Source organism: Chiloscyllium plagiosum, chromosome 3, assembly GCF_004010195.1.
Source record: "Chiloscyllium plagiosum isolate BGI_BamShark_2017 chromosome 3, ASM401019v2, whole genome shotgun sequence".
Classification (NCBI taxonomy): domain Eukaryota; kingdom Metazoa; phylum Chordata; class Chondrichthyes; order Orectolobiformes; family Hemiscylliidae; genus Chiloscyllium; species Chiloscyllium plagiosum.
Window position 1 is genome coordinate 38,000,614 of NC_057712.1, and position 19,403 is coordinate 38,020,016.

A 19,403-nucleotide genomic window follows, 5' to 3' on the forward strand; every position below is an offset into this window, starting at 1 on the left:
AAGTCGGTCGTCACTGATGGAGATGGAGAGATCCAGGAAGGGGAGGGAGGTGTCAGAGATGGTCCAGGTAAATTTAAGGTCAGGGTGGAATGTGTTGGTGAAGTTGATGAATTGCTCAACCTCCTCGCGGAAGCTCGAGGTGGCGCCAATGCAGTCATCAATGTAGCGGAGGAAGAGGTGGGGAGTGGTGCATCAATGTGGACTTCAACAGCTTCCTCATTTCCCCTTCCCCCACCTCATCCTAGTTTCTAACCTCCAGCTCAACACTGTCCCCTTGAATTGTCCGGACTTGTCCGACCTGCCCAGCTCCTTTTCCACCTATCCACTCCACCCTCTCCTCCCTGACCTATCACCTTCATCTCCTCCCCCACTGACCTATTGTACTCTATGCTACTCTATCCCCACCCCCTTCTAGCTTATCTCTCCATGCTTCAGGCTCTCTGCCTTTATTCCTGATGAAGGGCTTTTGCCCGAAACGTCGATTTTGCCTGTCCTCGGATGCTGCCTGAATTGCTGTGCTCTTCCAGCTCCACTGATCCAGAATCATTGCTATAACAACTGAGCATATGTGCAAGGTGTCAGATCACATGGAGTTGAGACCTGATGTAAGCTATCACTATTGAAGCTCTACTCTACAGATTTCACAGCCTATAGTTAATAAACATAATGGTATGTATTAGTTGCATGTTAAGCCCTTGTCAATTCCAAGCTCTAAAAGCTGCCAAAAGGATTTTTATGTGTTGGCAAGAGGTTTCCAGACTCAGAAAAATGATAATATGTAGCAGGAAAAAGCCTCGAAGTAGCAAAGAGCAATCAATGTGTCAATGAGGCGGTCCAGCAATCAGACTAGCAAAAGAATTTAAAAATCTTGAGATCGGCAGCAGCAGCATACAGTAACGAGCAAATGACTTTGAGGTCAGTCCAGTAATTGGATGGCAGAGGGGAAAACTGCATTAAAAAAGTACTGACAAAGAGATGCAGAAGTAAAAACTCTTTGGCCACCAGAACTCCACTAGGAAAAACACCTCCACCAGTAATAAGAGTAGCTCACTGTTAGTACAGCCAACATCAGCAGTTAGACAAAGTAATTTACTCTGCAGATCCTTATTTGTTTCTTAATGCGTAGTCACAACCCATAAGGAAGCATACCTACTGTTTTTTTCTTTCTTTGGGCTTGTTGGATCATTTTATTTAAAGTAAACTGTTTCCAGTGCATTATGGAAAAAGTGTAAATGTCACCATTTTAAGTGGTTGCCTTCCTTTATTTCATGATACAGCCTCACTTAAATCATGACACAGTCAAAATCTACTCAATCTATAAACTAACATTGGTTCACAGGGAATGGAAGCAAAAAGGTATTCACAATACCAATTATTTCATTATATCATATTCAGTTCATCAACTATGTCCAAGCAGTCAAAGATACTGATTCCGACAAAAGTAAAAATTTGGTGAAGCACGTTTTGATCAGAATTTTCAAATCACTAACAGTAGGTTGACCAGAAATACATATTTACTTATCAATTCATTATCAATTAGTATATTCTAACTTTGTTGATAGCAATATCCCATTAATTCTATTTTTGGAGCCTATTATAATCTCTGCAATGCAGGATACTTAAAACATGATCATATAAAACTCATGGAAAATAAGTGTGAGCCAGACAACTGGCTAAGTAATTTTGAAGTTTTTTTTCCCCTCTGTACAATTATCAGCAAAGAATGTGCACCAGAAACTATGACATAATAATGCTTTTTATGGAAATAGAAACTTACATTAACTAGGCAATGGGGAACACAATGTTGCTTACAATCTAATTAACCTGGCGGAGGCTCATTATAAAATACTCTTTGCACTATATAGAACAGGAGGGCAGACTTAGTTAAGGTACACCAAAGTAAATATATTTGGATTTTTTCCCCTGCTTTGGTGTGTTCAATTTGAGGGATAATAAGAATGGAGAACTAAATTCATCTCATTTCAAGCATCCAGTGTCAGTACCAAGGCTTTCCATATCAGAATCTTATCAATCATTAAGACTGTGTGGTGGTGGTAATGTCACTGGACTAGTAATCCAGAATGCCAGGCTTACATTTTGGAGACATGGGTTCAGCTCCCACCAGATTAGGTTATGAACTTCAAATTAAAAAATTGGAATTAAAAGCTATGTTAGCAGAGATCCTGTTAATTGTTGTAAAAACTCATCTGGTTCACTGACATCTTTCCTTCCTTTAGGGAAGGAAATTTGCCATTCCTACTTGGTGTGGCCTACATGCCACTCTTGACCCATGTCTGACTCAAAACTGCCCTCTGGACAATTAAGGATGAGCAAAAAGTGCTGACCTAGTCACATCCGCATCCCATGAACAAATTTTTAAAATGTCTGATGCAAAGAGAAGTTCTACCCAAACTGCCCTAATAGATTTCACCTCGGTCTCAAGAAGAACTCATGATTGCACCAGTCTCAGATTTGTTCCCCTGTCTTATGATGGTTTCTTTGAATGTTGCTAGTTAGTGCCAAAATAAGAATGCAGTTTGCTCTGTTAGGCGATACATAACATGATTGAAGCTGTTTAAACTTCCCATTTTTTATTTAAAACTCAACACAGAGGAGTTTCAAAACCCATTAATAGAAGCTGGTTTTCAACACTGGCATTATAAATGAAAGATTAGTGTAAAGGTACAGCACCACTCAGTTACCCAATCTGCCAAACTCCCAAGAATCTTTCTATCTCCCTCTGCAGAAGTTGGAGTAGGGTAAACAGGACATTTTGGATCAAATTGGCTCCATGGTGAACTGGCTGGTAAGAAATAATCAAACCAAGTCATCCCATGTTAGATGGTTAGGATCAACCAATTAATTCCATAGCAACAAGAAAAAAGGACTTATAGTCATTCCACCATGTTGCTGAAAAGCCTGCAAATGATGAATTTTGCAAGTGTGGAATGTGTTAAAAATAAGTTAAAATGGTTAAAAACATCATGGACACGTGCTTTTTGCCCACAGATGTTGATTTTTATTTTGTTATTTATTTTTTGGCACAAATAGAGAAATGCATGATTTCATGGATACGAAGGTTTACTGGTACATTTCTATGGGAGCATAGATAATCTCAACATGTCAAAGCACTTTATAACTGATGCTATAATTTTTGAAGTGAAATCATTTCCACTGTTTTTCAAAGCTTAGCAACTGACTGAAAGGCAGCCTGGCTCAGAAATGGAACCTGCAAGTTTGGATTGTTCTCTAGGGTTCCTCCCTTTCATTTTCCAATAATCCTATAAACTGAAGAACGAACCAATATAGAAAGTAATCCTAGCTAGACAAGCAACATGAAACATGCCAACATCTTGCACAAAAGCAGTTAGATTGTCAGGTTTGTCAGTGGATTGCATAAGAGGGTAGACTAAATATTACAGCACACATTTCTCAGCAGTTTTTTGTGAGGCCTAAACATTAGTTTGTCATATAAGCTACGTAGCTTCAGCAGGAACAAACTTAAATTTTGTGATATTCAAAGACATAAAGAAATATCTGAACCAATACACTAAAAGATTTATAGCCTCAACTCATTTGTATAATTACTGCCTAACAGAGATCTAAAAACGTACCTGGTTATCTTAGCAACATGCATTTCAAGGTTAATCAACAATAAAGAGCAAAAAGATGAAAGTACATGGTGAAAGGTGCCATCATTTTTTTCTTAAATTGAAAGACTTTATTTTAAAGAACAGCTTCTTAATGAATGCTAAACCATACTGAAAAGGTGTTTTTAAAAAAGAGAGTTTATATTTTATTTGACATCACCCTAGGAAGCTGTGGCATTAGTTTAATAGGGAACTAAAAAAAATCAATTATATTGATTAACAAGGTAGTGATTTTAAATAATAAAAATTATACATTCAAAGCTGAAGTTTAAGCTTTAGAAAGACTTTCACTGACTTATCTGGTTAGTATCATTTTACCCATTGGGTCTTAAGCTTGCAAGGTTACTTGGATCCATGTGGAAAGAATCCTGACCTTGAGTACAGGCCTATCCCTCCAATTTACAGCAATCATTTCCAGACTTGTAAAGCATTCTAGGACCTGTTCAGTTGTTACTGAGACAGTCTCAAACATTTGATTTTGTTTGAAAATATTGATTCTGAATTGCATGCTTTGCATTCATTGAAAATCATAACCATGTCAATGTCAATAAGGTGATAATGTCACACAAAGAGAGAGATAAGCGCCACTTCACAGGAGGTGAAATAAATATTTAAATAAAAAGAGACCATTGTTCCCACAGTTAGTGCTATAGCGTAGCTCTACAGAAGCTTAGAACTTGCCTGTAAATCCTTTCCATCAGGTAAGTCCACAGTTTAGTTCGTACAAAACTAACAGTTTCAGTTACATCATTACACAACACACTATTCTGAATTGTGTTACTAAATAAAGGAAGTGGTGTGAATACACTTCATTTTCCTCCTACTGATGTCCTCAAACAGTCAGGCTGTTCAGCAGCATTCACACACTGAACATCTATCAAAAAGAAACAAAGAGAAAATTGATTTCAATGTTTGAATGCAGCCCACAAACGGAATTTTATTGCTAACTCCCTCTTGACCCTCATGCATTTCTACGTCAGAGAATTTATTTAAATCAAGAATAAATTCTCAAGTTTCGATTGATATATTAATGACAGAAAATTTAAATCACCTACCCTTTATCTCCCAACACCATGGCATTGGATTTAACAGGTATCCAAAAGCTGGCAAAAAAAAGCATGCACAAAGTACAGAGCTAGAAATCTCCACAAGCTGACAACCTACTGAACCCCTACACAGCAACAACATGAATTTATACAGTGCCCTTAATAGAGTAAAACATCTCAAGGCACTTAACAGGAACACTATCAGATAAGATTTGACATTGAGCCACAGGAGGAGGTATCAGTACTGATTAGAGTTAGAGTTTGGTTAGAGTGTTACAGTGTGGATTCCAGGCCTGGAGATCTGACAACTTGGCCACCAGTAATGGAGTGATGAGTACTGTGAACATGCAAGGGACCAGACTGGAGGAGTGGAGTTCTAAGAGGGCTGTACATACTAGAGAACACTTTACACATAGCTAGTTGAACCTCACCCAATGATCAAAACAAACAATAATGGCAAAATCCAAGGGCCAGACTCCCTACTTGCTACTAGTAAATAAATGTTGAGGATATAATGACAAAATTAAATGAAGGAGAAGAATACATATAGAAATCACAATAGAGAATTGTAGCACAGATCAAGTGTGCAATACTTGTAAATTATTCCTAATTAGACTAAAATTAACAGATCAGCATATATTAATATTTCATCAGGTTCTAATTTCAGATGCACAGTACTTTATTAGGAATGTTCCAAAGATTTATTAAACATGGAGTGCACTTTGCAATGGCATTATGTAGCACTATGCAATGTTACCCTAAAAGTAGGTCCTTGACTCGTTATCTGCTAATGCTTGATCCTAAATTGTTTGCTGCCATTTTTTATTATCAGTGGTATTTACCATTGCCTCCCACATTTAGGGTAATGTTCCAAATGTATCTCAGCTGGAATGAGAACTGAAAAGGGATTATATTATTGTATTATTCTGACACACACACACACACACACACACACACACACACACACACTATACTATGCCTTACAAGTTCAAATTAGGGAAAGGTGAAGCAAGACAAAAAAATAGAAAAGTTAGAATTTTAAACTTTTAAATTAAAAGAGTGTGAAGAGACAGCCATGCACTCACAGGAGCAAGTATGAGGGATGGAATTTTCCCTTTTCCATTTAAGTATGTTGTTGAGTGAGACTCATGGCAACTGATTTACTATGGCTTGGAGCAACTATTCTCCCATAGCCTTCCACTCTTCACCTCATTAATTACACAATCAACTCTTGGGAACCTTTTCTGGGGAATCGTGCAGCTGTAAAGGGACAAGTGCTTACCACTGCTGGATTCTTCCAGTTTGCATGGCGCTGGTGCCAATTTTAAAGCCAATCTCCCACTTGCATACCAATTCAGCGAGTTTTGAGAAGATTTGTAGCTCAGGTTGAGGTTCTGGCTGTACGCTTGCTCACTGAGCTGGGAGGTTAATTTCCAGATGTTTCATCACCCTACTAGGTAACATCTTCAGTGGGCCTCAGGCAAAGCAGTGTACATGATTCCTGCTTTCTATTTATATGTTTGGGTTGGTGATGTCATTTCCTATTCTTTTTTTCAGGGGGTGGTGGTTGGGGTCTAACTCGATGTGTTTATTGATAGAGTTCCGGTTGGAATGCCATGCTTCTAGGAATTCTTGTGCAAGTCTCTGTTTGACTTGTCCTAAGGTAGATGCGTTGTCCCAGTCGAAGTGGTGTCCTTCCTTATCTGTATGTAAGGATACTAGTGAGAGAGGGTCATGTTGTTTTGTGGCTAGTTGGTGTTCATGTATCCTGGTGGCTAGTTTTCTTCCTGTTTGTCCAATGTAGTGTTTGTTACAGTTCTTGCATGGTATTTTGTAAATGACATTCATTTTGCTCGTTGTCTGTATAGGGTCTTTCAAGTTGCTGTTGCTGGGTTTGTGGGCTACTATGATGCCAAGGGATCTTAGCAGTCAAAGACATCTCAGAAATGACTGCCAGACTACTCAGACCCCTTGGCATCATGGTAGCCCACAAACCCACCAACACACTAAAACAGCAGTGAATGAACTTGAAAGACCCTATACAGACAACAAGCAAAATGAATGTCGTTTACAAAATACTGTGCAAGAACTATAACAAACACTACATTGGACAAACAGGCAGAAAACTAGCCAACAGGATACATGAACACTAACTAGCCACAAAATGACATGACCCTCTCTCACTAGTATCCTTACATACAGATAAGGAAGGACACCACTTCGACTGGGACAACACATTGATCTTAGGTCAAGCCAAGCAGAGACACACACAAGAATTCCGAGAAGCATGGCATTCCAACAGGAACTCTATCAACAAACACATTGAATTAGGCCCCATCTACCACCACCTGCGAAATAGAATAGGAAATAACATCACTACAAGAAGTGACATCACCAACCCAAAGAAACCCAAACATGTAAACAGAAAGCAGGAATCATGTACACTGCTTTGCCTGAGGCCCACTGAAGGGCACATGCCCGAAACGTCGATTCTCCTGCACCTTGGATGCTGCCTGACCTGCTGCACTTTTCCAGCAACACATTTTCAGCTCTGATCTCTAGCATCTGCAGTCCTCACTTCTTCCACTAAAGATGTTACCTAGTAAGGTGACGAAACATCTGGAAATGAACCTCCCAGCTCAGCGAGCAAACCTACATCCATACCAATTCAGTTGCTGCACGTCAGCAACAACCCCTCATCCTATAGTGCTTGAGCCTCTACATTCAATACATGGCCCAAAGAAAGGAAAGCTTGCTCCCCATTTTGCAGACAAAGATCTGGAGATGTTGGTGCATATGGTGGAAAGAAGTGCAGTCCTTTGTCCCAGCTAAGCGCCACAGCCACAGGAGGACACACTAGAGCAAGGCAGCTTGGAGACAAACTGCAACTCCGGTCAGTGCTGTATTCTCAGTAAAGTGGGTCACCCAGTAGTACAGGAAGGGTCAATAATCTAATGCAATCCATAAGGCTAAGTGCCACCATCCTCTCTCTGCTACCTCTCGCTCAAAAAACCACCACTCACTCAAAATCTGCCACATTTCATCAAGGCTCATGGATTATAACTCTTAGTATTAAATGTATCATTTCCACTCAATAGTTTTTACCCACCTCATCCTCCCAAACTATTCAACGTTCTTGCTCGTTGTGCTTCCTACCCTCTCACAGAGGACACCTTTTCGAGCTCGCCTGCTTATGTATCACAATGCGCTTTCATACTCTACTCTCATTTGTTTCCTGGAAGAAAAATCTGGCCTACAATCCAGAGTGATTGATTCACAGTACTTGCTCCCTTTTGACGCATGGTCATTTTTTTGACCAGGATGTTTGCTGCAGGTGTGACACTGAAGTATCATGGAGCCACGCACTGACATGTCCATCAGCCTTGAATGGTCAGTGCTCCCCCGATCATAAATTGCCTACTTCTTCCTCTGCACTGAAAAACAATGCAACCCACAGGGGTCAGCAGCTTGAATTTGAGTAATGACACTTTATGCTAAAAAAGCAATTTGATCCGGAGATCCTGGCAGCCCACACGTCAGTGAATGGGTGCTAAGAAAGCAATATGAAGTATACACAGATTGGAGTTTCCAAATGCAGGCAAAGTAAGGGAGCATCAAGAAAACAGCCAAGGCCCACGGGTTAGATTCTTAGTACAGCAAACTTTGTTTTAACCGGCAATCTCAATAAAGTGGCAAAAATTACATACCACAAATACTGCAAAGTTTACTGTATCCTTCTGTCCAATTTTTTTTCTTTAAATTGCTTAAATGTAAATATATTTGTTGCTCAATTGAATGGCCACATGAAATATCAACAGTTGATTCAATTGAGAGTCAATTTCTCCTCAAATACTGCGACGTCAGAGTAATCATTTGAGGGAGGGAGTGAAAGCTTTCCGCTAGCAAATTTTAGTTAAGGAAAAGTTGCATTGTTACTCAAATGATTTATGCGGCAAAGAAAGTATAACAGTGATGTGTATACCCCCACATTACATTTGTTACTTAATCGGTTTATACATTGATTATCCGGACCCCTTGATTATCCAGATTATTTGATCAAGTAGCACACTTGATAAAATGTTTGCTGTAATTGCTTGACATGTTTGAGTCTCTGCGAGTGTGACTGGGCAGAAGCAAGTGAGTCCCAGGTGATGCCGAGTTTCGAAGTAAAGTTTTTTTAAAAGGTGCAAGTGCTCTGAAAGCAAGCATGATGATATGGCAATGCCCGTGGTTTGCTGACATTGACCTATGTGGATGAAGGGTTGAGATAGTTAAGATGGAAAGAGCCCATGGTACTTGCAGGAACATCATTGTGAAGATGCAGTTAGATTATGGCCAGGACAGAAATTTAACGAGCTGCAACCACAAGGTACCCACTCTGGTGACAGAATTTGTGCTGTCCAGTTTCTCAAGGAAAGAGAGAATTGGAAGTTAAAATAAGGCAAGTTGGGGGTTTAATGAGATGCAAATTCATGGAAACAAGGCTACCACTCAATGTTGAGATTACGTGCTTGCCCATTAAGGCTTGGGGGAAAGTCAGAACTCTTTCTCCACACTGAGGTTCTGATTTGTTAATTTTGAGTATTTTCCCACCTTTCTCAACATAGCTCACATTGCACCAGGGAGGGAAATATTAGGAAGAGTAAGGGAGGGTCAAGATAGGACGAGGAGTATCTTTAGCTGGAACCATTGCTATCAAAGCCAATGCAAAATGTGTGCCTTTGCATTACCTTTAACCAAAAAATTTGAGTATCACTAAATTAGAAAGCACTGCAGCCAAGCTCCTCACCCTTTCTCCTTTTACACATTTTAATGTCAAGTTTACTAGTTATCAAGAACGGCTGGTTTTTTTCTCTCCGTCCCTAGTTTAGCATTTTAAAACTGGCTAATTCAACTCAGACCAAGAAGAAATCTCAACTTTTTAGTTTGTATTATTTAATTGTATATTAGTTTGATTCGACCAGCCATTAGAACAGCTACAATCCTTTTGTTTTAAAATGTGCAAATTAAAATGTGCTTACATAGTCGTGCAACAGACCTTAAATACAGAGCAGTGCAAAGAATCAGGTAGAAGATACGACGAGGAATTTGTATATTTCAGATCTAACATACAGGGTATATAATGTCTAAAATGTATATACTAAACCTTTGATAGCTATAACACCACATGGAAAAGAACAAGATTATACCATTATTAGTTATGAATATAGATGCTGCAAAAGCTGGAACCAATTTTTAACACTAACATTTACACCAACCAAAATTTAATACAGAGAAAGACACACAATTATTGCATCCAAATGCTGGAAACGAGAAAATATTGCACCACATCCAATCTCTGTAAAACTCTACTAATGCTATGTTTGAGTTCAGAGCCTTGAGTACCTGTTGCCTATTGTTGGGTGTGTATGGAAGCATCGTTGACACATGGAACATGATTTCATAATCCTTGTATGTAGTATACAGAGAATGCGTTCCTGTGGAGTCAGCTGAAACATTAAAATAAAGCATGCTGTACAAACATTTGATAAGAAATCATAAGAACAAACAATCACTACTTTTCCAAAGAACACATTTTGGGAAGGAAAGAATGTTCAAGAAGTCAAATGATGGCAGAACTGAAATGTTCCCGTTTCCAAACAAAGTATAACAAAAACAGGAGGAAAATTGATTATCTTTAACTTTTACCCAAAAATGTTTATGAACTTGAATGATGGAAGACAGGAATATGCTGTTGGACAGCTCCCATTCCAATCATAGAAATAGCTGGAGAAACTCAGCAGGTGTGGGAGCATCTGTGCAGAGAAAGCAGAGTCAATGTTTCAGGTCAAACAACTCTTCTTCAAAACAGATTGTAGCCAGGAAAGGGTGGTGTATGTGCTAAAGGTGGAGAAATGGGACTAAAGGAATAGCGAGACAGCGAGCGAAAGCGAGATACAGAATAGCAAATGGGCAGGAATGGATCATCTCCCAGACTATACACAAACTCATCACCTCAGGGGATCTCCCACCCACGGCCTCCAACCTCACAGTACAGGAACCTCCGACCCAAAATTCACAAACCAGACTGCCCCAGTCAACCCATTGTCTCAGTCTGCTCCTGCTTCACCGAACTCATCTCCACATACTTTGATACTGTCCTATCCCTCCCGGTCCAGGAACTCCCACCTACATTCAGGACACCACCCACACCCTCTACCTACTCCAAGACTTTTGTTTCCCGGCCTCCTCTTCTTCTCCATGGGCATTCAGTCCCTGTACACATCTATCAACCATGACGAAGGCTTCCAAACCCACCATTTCTTCTTCTCTTGGCATCCCAACCAGTACCCTTCCACTGATGCTCTCATTCGTTTAGCTGAACTGGTCCTCACCCTCAATAATTTCTCCTTTGAATCCTCCCACTTCCTCCTGACCAAAGGGGTAGCTATGGGCACCTGCATGGGCCCCAGCTATGTCTGTCTCTTCATCTGGTACATGGAACAGCCCATCTTCCGCAGTTACACTGGCACCATTCCCCACATTTTCCTCCACTACATCAATGACTGTATCTGCGCCAACCTGCGCTCCCATGAGGAGGTTGAACAATTTACCAACTTCACTAACATATTCCACCCCAGCCTTAAGTTCATCTGGACCATCTTGGACACTCCCTTCCCTTCCTGAACCTCTCCAGCTCCATTAACAATGACCGACTCAACAGAGACATCTACTACAAGCCTACCGACACCTGGATTACAACTACTCTCACCCTGTCTCATGTTATCCCTTATTCCCAATTCCTCCGTTGCATATGCTCCCAGGAGTACCAATTCCACCACAGAACATACCAGATGGCCTCCTTCTTCAGAGACTGCAATTTCCCCTCCCACATGGTTGATGATGCCCTCCAGGGTATCTCATCCACTTCCCACACCTCCGCCCTTGAGGCCCACCCCTTCAACCACAACATGGACAGAAGCCTCCTGGTCTTCACCTTCCACCCCACAAACCTCCAGATACATTGCACTATCCTCCGCCATTTCAACCTACAAACAGACCTCACCATCAGGGATATATTTCCCTCTCCACCCCTAACTGCAATCCATAAAGATCATTCCCTCTGCAACCCCATTGTTAGGTCCGCACCCCCCACCATCCCCACTCTCCCCTCCCGGCACCTTTCCCTACCACCTCAAGAACTGCAAAACCTGTGCGCACACCTCCACCCGACTCTGTCCAAGGCCCCAAAGGAACTTTCCACATCTATCAGAGATTTACCTGTACTTCCACACAGTCATTCACTGTATCCATTGCTCTGATGTGGTCTCCTCTACACTGGATAGACAGGATGCCTACTTGCGGAATACTTCAGAGAACATCTCCAGGACACAAGCACAAAACAACCCCACTGCCCTGTGGCCAAATGCTAACTCCCCCTCCCATTCCCCAAGAACATGCAGATCCTGGGCCTCCTTCATTGCCAAACCCTTACCACCCGATGTCTGGAGGAAGAACACCTAATCTTCCTCCTTCGGACCCTCCAACCACACGGGATCAATGTCGTTTTCACCAGTTTCCTCATTTCCCCTCCCCCCCACTTTATCCCAGATCCAACCTGCCAACTCATCACCACCATCATGACCTGTCTGTCTTTTCTCCCACCTATCACCTTCACCCCCAACTTCATCTACCTATCGCACCCTCAGCTACCTTCCCCCCCCAGCCCTAACCTCTCCAATTTATTTCTCAGCCCCCTTGGGCCACCCCCTCATTCCTGATGAAGAGCTTATGCTTGAAACGTCGCTTCTCCTGCTCCTCGGATGCTGCCTGACCGGCTGTGCTTTTCCAGCACCACACACTTTAACAGGAATTGATCATGGTGAACCTGGGAGAAAGAAAAGCTGATAATAGAACATAGAACAATACAGCACAGAACAGGCCCTTCGTTGTTGTGCCGAACATTTGTCCTAGCTTAAGCACCTATCCATGTACTGCTTAAAGGTCACCAATGATTCTGACTCTGCCACTCCCACAGGCAGCGCATTCCATGCCCCCACCACTCTCTGGGTCAAGAACCTACCCCTGACACCCCCCCTATACCTTCCACCCTTCACCTTAAATTTATGTCCCCTTGTAAAACTCTGTTGTACCCAGGGAAAAAAGTCTCTGACTGTCTACTCTATCTATTCCCCTGATCATCTTATAAACCTCTATCAAGTCACCCCTCATCCTTTGCCGTTCCAATGAGAAAAGGCCTAGCACTCTCAACCTACCCTTGTATGACCTATTCTCCATTCCAGGCAACGTCCTGGTAAATCTCCTCTGCACCCTCTCCAAAGCTTCCACATCTTTCCTAAAATGAGGCGACCAGAACTGCACACAGTACTCCAAATGTGGCCTTACCAAGGTCCTATACAGCTGCAACATCACCTCACGACTCTTGAATTCAATCTCTCTGCTAATGAACGCTAATACACCATAGGCCTTCTTACAAGCTCTATCCACCTGAGTGGCAACTTTCAAACATCTATGAACATAGACCCCAAGATTCCTCTGCTCCTCCACCTTACTAAGAACCCTACCGTTAACCCTGTATTCCGCATTCTTATTTGTCCTTCCAAAATGGTCAACCTCACATTTGACAGGGTTGAACTCCATCTGCCACTCCTCAGCCCAGCTCTGCATCATATCTAAGTCCCTTTGCAGCCGACAACAGCCCTCCTCACTATCCACAACTCCACCAAAATAATGATAATGGGAACCATTAGTGGGTGAAAATGGATTGGTGTGGAGAAAGCAGCCCATGTGATCAGAAGACCTGGTGTTTGGGGGTGGCGGTAAGAACATGGGAGAAAATGTCCTGAAGACTACACAGTCCACAAGCAGAGAACATAAAAAAGAGATGCTTGCACTGAGCTTTGCTGAAGTACTACAGCAAGCCTGGGAGAGAGACTTTGGCCAGTGGTCTGTTGAAGTGGCAGGCACCAGGAAGCAGCGTCCATACCAAGAATGTTCAGTTAGAAATCTGTGGGTTATTAAAAACTGAACATGTCTCAACTCCGTGTTCTGAGATTCATAGTTCACAGCAAAGATATGGGATGAATCAGAGACAGAATTTCTTTGGTTTTGAACTGCTGTCAAGAGAACATGGTGGAGAATAGATTGAAATTTTATTTTGCTTGGTGTTTTCAGGTTATTTTAACTATGTTCTGTATTTGGATAATTGTTTTGACTGTTGTATGGGGAGGGTCATAACCTGAAAATAAGAGAAGTGGTTACTTACTTTTGTTATCCAGCTGTGCTCTGTACTTGCTGAAGCCCTTCAATCTCACCCTGTGGCCAAGGAGATCAAGGAACTCTTCGAACACTGGGCCTCCTGTCTCATTGTTATACATCTCCTCTTCTGTGCTTTGGCCTGCTTTACAGTATAGGACTCCAACTTTATGCTGGAAGCTTAGCTGAAACAAAATAATATTTTAAACAAATAACTACAAAATACATGATAACAGGACGATTAAATTTAATCACAAAATATCTTCTGGTGTCAAATTTAACATTTCACCTCTAAATTCATTTTTAAAAATCTTGTTATATTAGGAGGCAACGAAACAGTATTCAACTTTCCACCAAACTATTCAAATGCATTCACTACTCATGATCTAAATTTGCTGGTCATGTAAAAATGCAAAGAAAAGCTTGCATTTTTCTCTCTTTCTGGATGTTCATATAGCCATTTTTGAAGCATGGTCACTATTCTGATGTAAGAAATACAGCAACTAATTTGTTTTTACAACAAAGTCTCATAACAATATGATAATGATAATTTGTTTAGTAAAGTTGAGGGATAAATATTAACCAGGACATCAAAGATAACCTCCAGCTCTTTTTCAAAAGTGCTACGGCAACTTCTGTGATTATCGGAGAGACGTATGGTGACTCCGATTAAAATTACATTCAAACAAAAGCATCTCAATTTGTGCAGCACTCCCACATTTTGTAAAAGAAGCAATGACCTAGAATTGTGAAGTTACATCTCTGGAATGGGACTTGAACTCTCAATCATCTATTTCAGAGGAAAAAAAATTCTGCACTCTGAGCAATGGCTGACACTTCAATGCAAATTCTCTCAGTACCCAACCTTTAGTTGCTTAGACGATTTGCCTGAATCTGATATTTTCATGCAAACACAACAGTTATGGTGAACCTAGAAAAGATTCATTGTACAGTGCAGCAAATCTGTTCAAAAACATGTTGCCCACTGAAATTCTCTCTATCATCTCTTGAAGGAGGATTATAGAACATAGAAGAATACAGCGCAGTACAGGCCCTTTGGCCCTCGATGTTGCGCCGATCCAAGCCCACCTAACCTATACTAACCCACTATCCTCCATATACTCCATATCCTCCATTATGCTTGCAGAATTCTCTCCCAAAAGTAGAATTGATTTCAATTGCTCAATCATGTGTATCTACCATCAATTATTGATTCCATCTGCAAGAATATTTAGGATATCTAACTTTATTCTGATCAAGTAGAATTATATTACATTTATTTAATTAGATTGACAACATTGCAACAAACTACTTTGGAGTATTGGCTGTAGTTGGAAGATCTATTACAGTCATATAATCATTCTATTCAGACTTGAGTCTATTTCTAGCTCAGAGATTTTGTAGCGAGGGGAATAATTGAAGTTTGTATATATCTGAACTCATTTGTAATTGTGCTTGAGAAGTTATTTATATTTTGAGTACAATGTAATCAGCTAAAGACATAGACTAAAGCAGAAGCATAAGCAATTGTGGATATGGGCTGATACCTATACAATAATATTTGGTCATATATGTAGACAGGTCTTATTTGTGGAGTTGCTATGGAAGTGAACATATCCATCATTACATACCATTACATGCTAAAATTCCATCGCTATAAACAGAATCTAATGCTCTAGTGTTAGTGATATGTACAAACGAGGTCAAACTGCAGCTAAGACAAAGTTCTGTAAATCACTAATGTGCATGGAAGTCTGCCCCCAGATTCAAAATTTTGACAGATGCAGATGGGACCTTTCACACACAAAGGATTTCTCATTTAAAAACTTGTATCTGTACCCCACCTTCAATTCAATAAAATATTCTGGGATGCTTCACAGTCAAAGCCACAGCTACAGTCCAAGAGTGAAACAGTCAGCCTTCAAACTAACCTAGCAGGCAAACACAACCAACTAGGCAGCATCAGGAGGTGAAGAAGTCGACATTTCAGGTGTAACCCTTCTTCAGGGCTGGGGGTGGATTAAGGGGAGGTGCAATTAAAGAGCCTGGCTGGGACACCAACCCCCTCACCTCCATCTAAGGCCCCAAATGATGTTTTCACATCCAACAGAGATTTTCCTGCACAATCAAATACCTCATCTACTGCGTATGTTGCTCTCGATGTGGTCTACAACGGGGACAGGAAGCCAACTTGCAAAATGTTTAAGAGAACATCTCTGGGACGCACACTCCAAACAACCCCACCACCCTGTGGCTGACCATTTCACCAATGACATGCATTTCTGGGGCTTCCTCCACTGCCACATCCAAGCCACCCTCAAAGAAGAACGCCTCATCTTTCGCCTTGGGACATTCAATCACACGGCATCAAAATCGATTTCATTAGTTTCCAAATCTCCCCTCCTTCCACCTCATCCCAGATCCAACCCTCCAACTCGGCACCACCATCTTGACCTGTCCATCTTCGTCCCCACCTATCCGCTCCACCCTGCTATCGACCTATCACCCCCTGCCTGCATCCACCTGTCTTATTCGCAGATACCTTCCCCCCCACTTCCACTCTCCTATTTATCTCTCAGCCCCCTCCCCCCCAAACATATCAGATGAACAGCATATGCCCAAAACGTTGACCCTCCTGGATCTTGGATACTGCCTGACCTGCTGTGCTTTTCCAGCACCACACTTATGGACTAGGCTAGACCCCTAAAGACACTTTTAAGTAGGTAACCCCAACCGTAACTTTGCTATTTGTTTTAGCAAAGTGTGTAGTGGATATTCCCTGGTTCGACTACCAAGTTTTAAACAAACAGAATTTACATACAAAATTACAGAATGAAACACAAAGAACAGGAAATAGAATACCGGACAACTTATCCTATCCAAACCCAATTTAGTGATGCTGTTCTGAAAATACTGGCAACAGACTCAATACACACATCCCATTGTACAAACAGTAAAAATGATACAGACAGCTTATACTTTGTGAAGTCAGAGGGGCAGAAGGAGAAAGAAGATCCCACGGCCCTTTTCCACACACAGCTGCCACTGAACTCACTAAAGTTCTGAACTGAAATAAAACTCTAACCTAAACGAAGGCTAGCTACACAGCTTTGATTATACCAGTTTCTTTTAAGACATGATTGTGGAAGTGCCAGTGTTGGACTGGGGTTTACAAAGTTAAAACTCACACAATACCAGGTTATAGACCAACAGAGTTGGTGCTTCCAAATAGACCTGTTGGCCTATAATCTGGTGTTGTGTGATTTTTAACATTTAAGACATGACAGTCTTAGGCAGGAGGTATTATCTGTTAGGGTAAACAAGAGGCCAATAAACCAGTCAAACGTCAGACATGATGGAACCTTGCGTCGATAGAACTTCTGAAAAAAAACTCAAGGGCATCGTAACCTTGTAAAAGGAACCAGTATTATGACAACACTCTTCAATGATGTACAAAATATAACAATTGTCAAAAAATAAAATGTGGCTCAGAGCAGAATTCAACAAAACTAAAAAGAAGAAAACGAGAAATGTGCTTTAAGGATGTACAATATTACTGTTCAACAGCAAGGCTTTCATAATCAGTTTTCTGAAAGTGTAATGAATATTCATTAATTTATATATAGTAACTGTATACATGAAAATTATCCAAGTATCAAAATGAGTTAAAGCTACATTAAATTTTCACAAATTTTAGGCTTCAAATGAAATACTCAAGTTCTCTCAGCAATGCTCACTCACTTCACATGCTTCAATTGGCTGTCTCGGCCATTGATCTTTCAAACACTAAGTAACCTTGCCCTTAGGATTAAATCATGTCAGTTTGAAGATTTATGTGCAGTAAACTAAATGTTCAAACTCATGAAGATCTTTTCTGACCATTAAATATTAAGGAATGAGCTATCACTAAAAACTTTAAAACTACTTATTGATTTGTCAGTTGCAGTAGAGACAGGCTGCAGATATAATAAATAAATGAATAATTAATACTTGCTGTTGACTTAATCATTAACAAAGACAAAGTACATGTACCCTGGTCAAGAAATCCAACTCAACTGAGATGACAGGAACTTGTTCACGTCATATCGAAACATTCAATGAAAGAGAGCTGTTGAAGATGCGGCATTTTGTTTATGACTGGACAGCAGCTTCAAACATATAAATGAGGAGTAACAGTAGGCCACTTAGCCCCTTGAGACTGGCCCTGCCATTTGATAAGATTGGTTTGTTCTGATTGTGGCCTCAACACCAATTTCCTGTATTCCCCCATACTCTCTGAGTCACTCATTAATTGAGGCTAAAAAGTACCAACGATCCTGCCTCAATTTCTCTGTTGGGAAAGAGTGTTCCACAGACTAATAACCCTCTGAGAAAAAACATTTCCTCACATCTCCATCTTAAATGGGACACATTTTAAACGAAAAGTGCTGGAAATCTCAGGGGGTCAGGCAACATTGTGGAGAAAGAGCAAGCCAATGTTCTGAGTCTAGATGACTTCATCAGATGATTTTTTTTAATGTTCAGTACAGATTGCAGCATCTGCAGTAATTTCCTCCACAGTTTTAAATGGTGTTCACTAGTTCTACTGTCTATCACAGTCCCCGACAATGCCACCAAATTTATGTCGCAATATTGTTAAAAGTCTTTTTTTGCTTTTAAAAGATTTGAAATTGCAGGGTTTATCATCAGAATAAGGCCACAAGATTCCATGGTTTTAAACAAATAAATTATATAAATTCAGGAAAGTAAATAATACATTTGCATATACTTGTACTCAACATTCAGAATTAACATCAGGAAAAATGTGGATTAATAGGCCAACTGTGATGAAACACCCTACAGAACATATCAAATAGAAGTAAGGTCAAGACAAATCCCATGGATTTCTCTACAATCCAGCCGGACATTAGAGGCACTACAAATCACTAAATCACAACGTAATTTTGCTCCTGTCACAGGAGTTATCAAATCTTCACTTTGGACAAATTAGCCTCTGAAATTCCTCAGAAACACCTCCAACTAAAAACGGCTCAACCACGATCTACGTCCTGGTAGTTGTATACCTGAAGACCACATTTTCTCGTAAATTCTCAGTTCTTACCAAACAGCTAACTTCACTAGCGTGGTGCTCCCACTGAATTTCCATGAGCTCACAGACTCAACCGACTTGGTCTTCTTTTCCAGTTGAGTTAACTGCTTCTCATACTGCATCCCATTTTTTTGGCCGTGCTATACTCCAGTGTGTAAACACAGGTAGTTATTTTCAAAGGAGAAAGTGAGGTCTGCAGATGCTGGAGATCAGAGATGAAAATGTGTTGCTGGAAAAGCGCAGCAGGTCAGGCAGCATCCAGGGAACAGGAGAATCGACGTTTCGGGCATAAGCCCTTCTTCAGGAATTAGGAACGTTTGTCCAGCAGGCTAAGATAAAAGATAGGGAGGAGGGACTTGGGGG

At 40.8% G+C, this 19,403-nt stretch overlaps 1 protein-coding gene across 3 annotated transcripts in view; it reads right to left on the reverse strand.

Moving 5' to 3' along the window:
• The window catches only part of LOC122542453 (signal-induced proliferation-associated 1-like protein 2), a 557,075-nt gene that overhangs the window by 305,415 nt on the left and 232,257 nt on the right, over positions 1–19,403 (reverse strand). For all 3 annotated transcript variants that reach the window (XM_043680159.1, XM_043680169.1, XM_043680179.1), the window contains exons 5-6: positions 13,962–14,136; positions 10,082–10,185 (exon numbers count right to left, since the gene is read on the reverse strand). In XM_043680159.1, the coding sequence (XP_043536094.1) occupies positions 10,082–10,185; positions 13,962–14,136 (279 nt within the window). The remainder of the gene's footprint in view (positions 1–10,081; positions 10,186–13,961; positions 14,137–19,403) is intronic.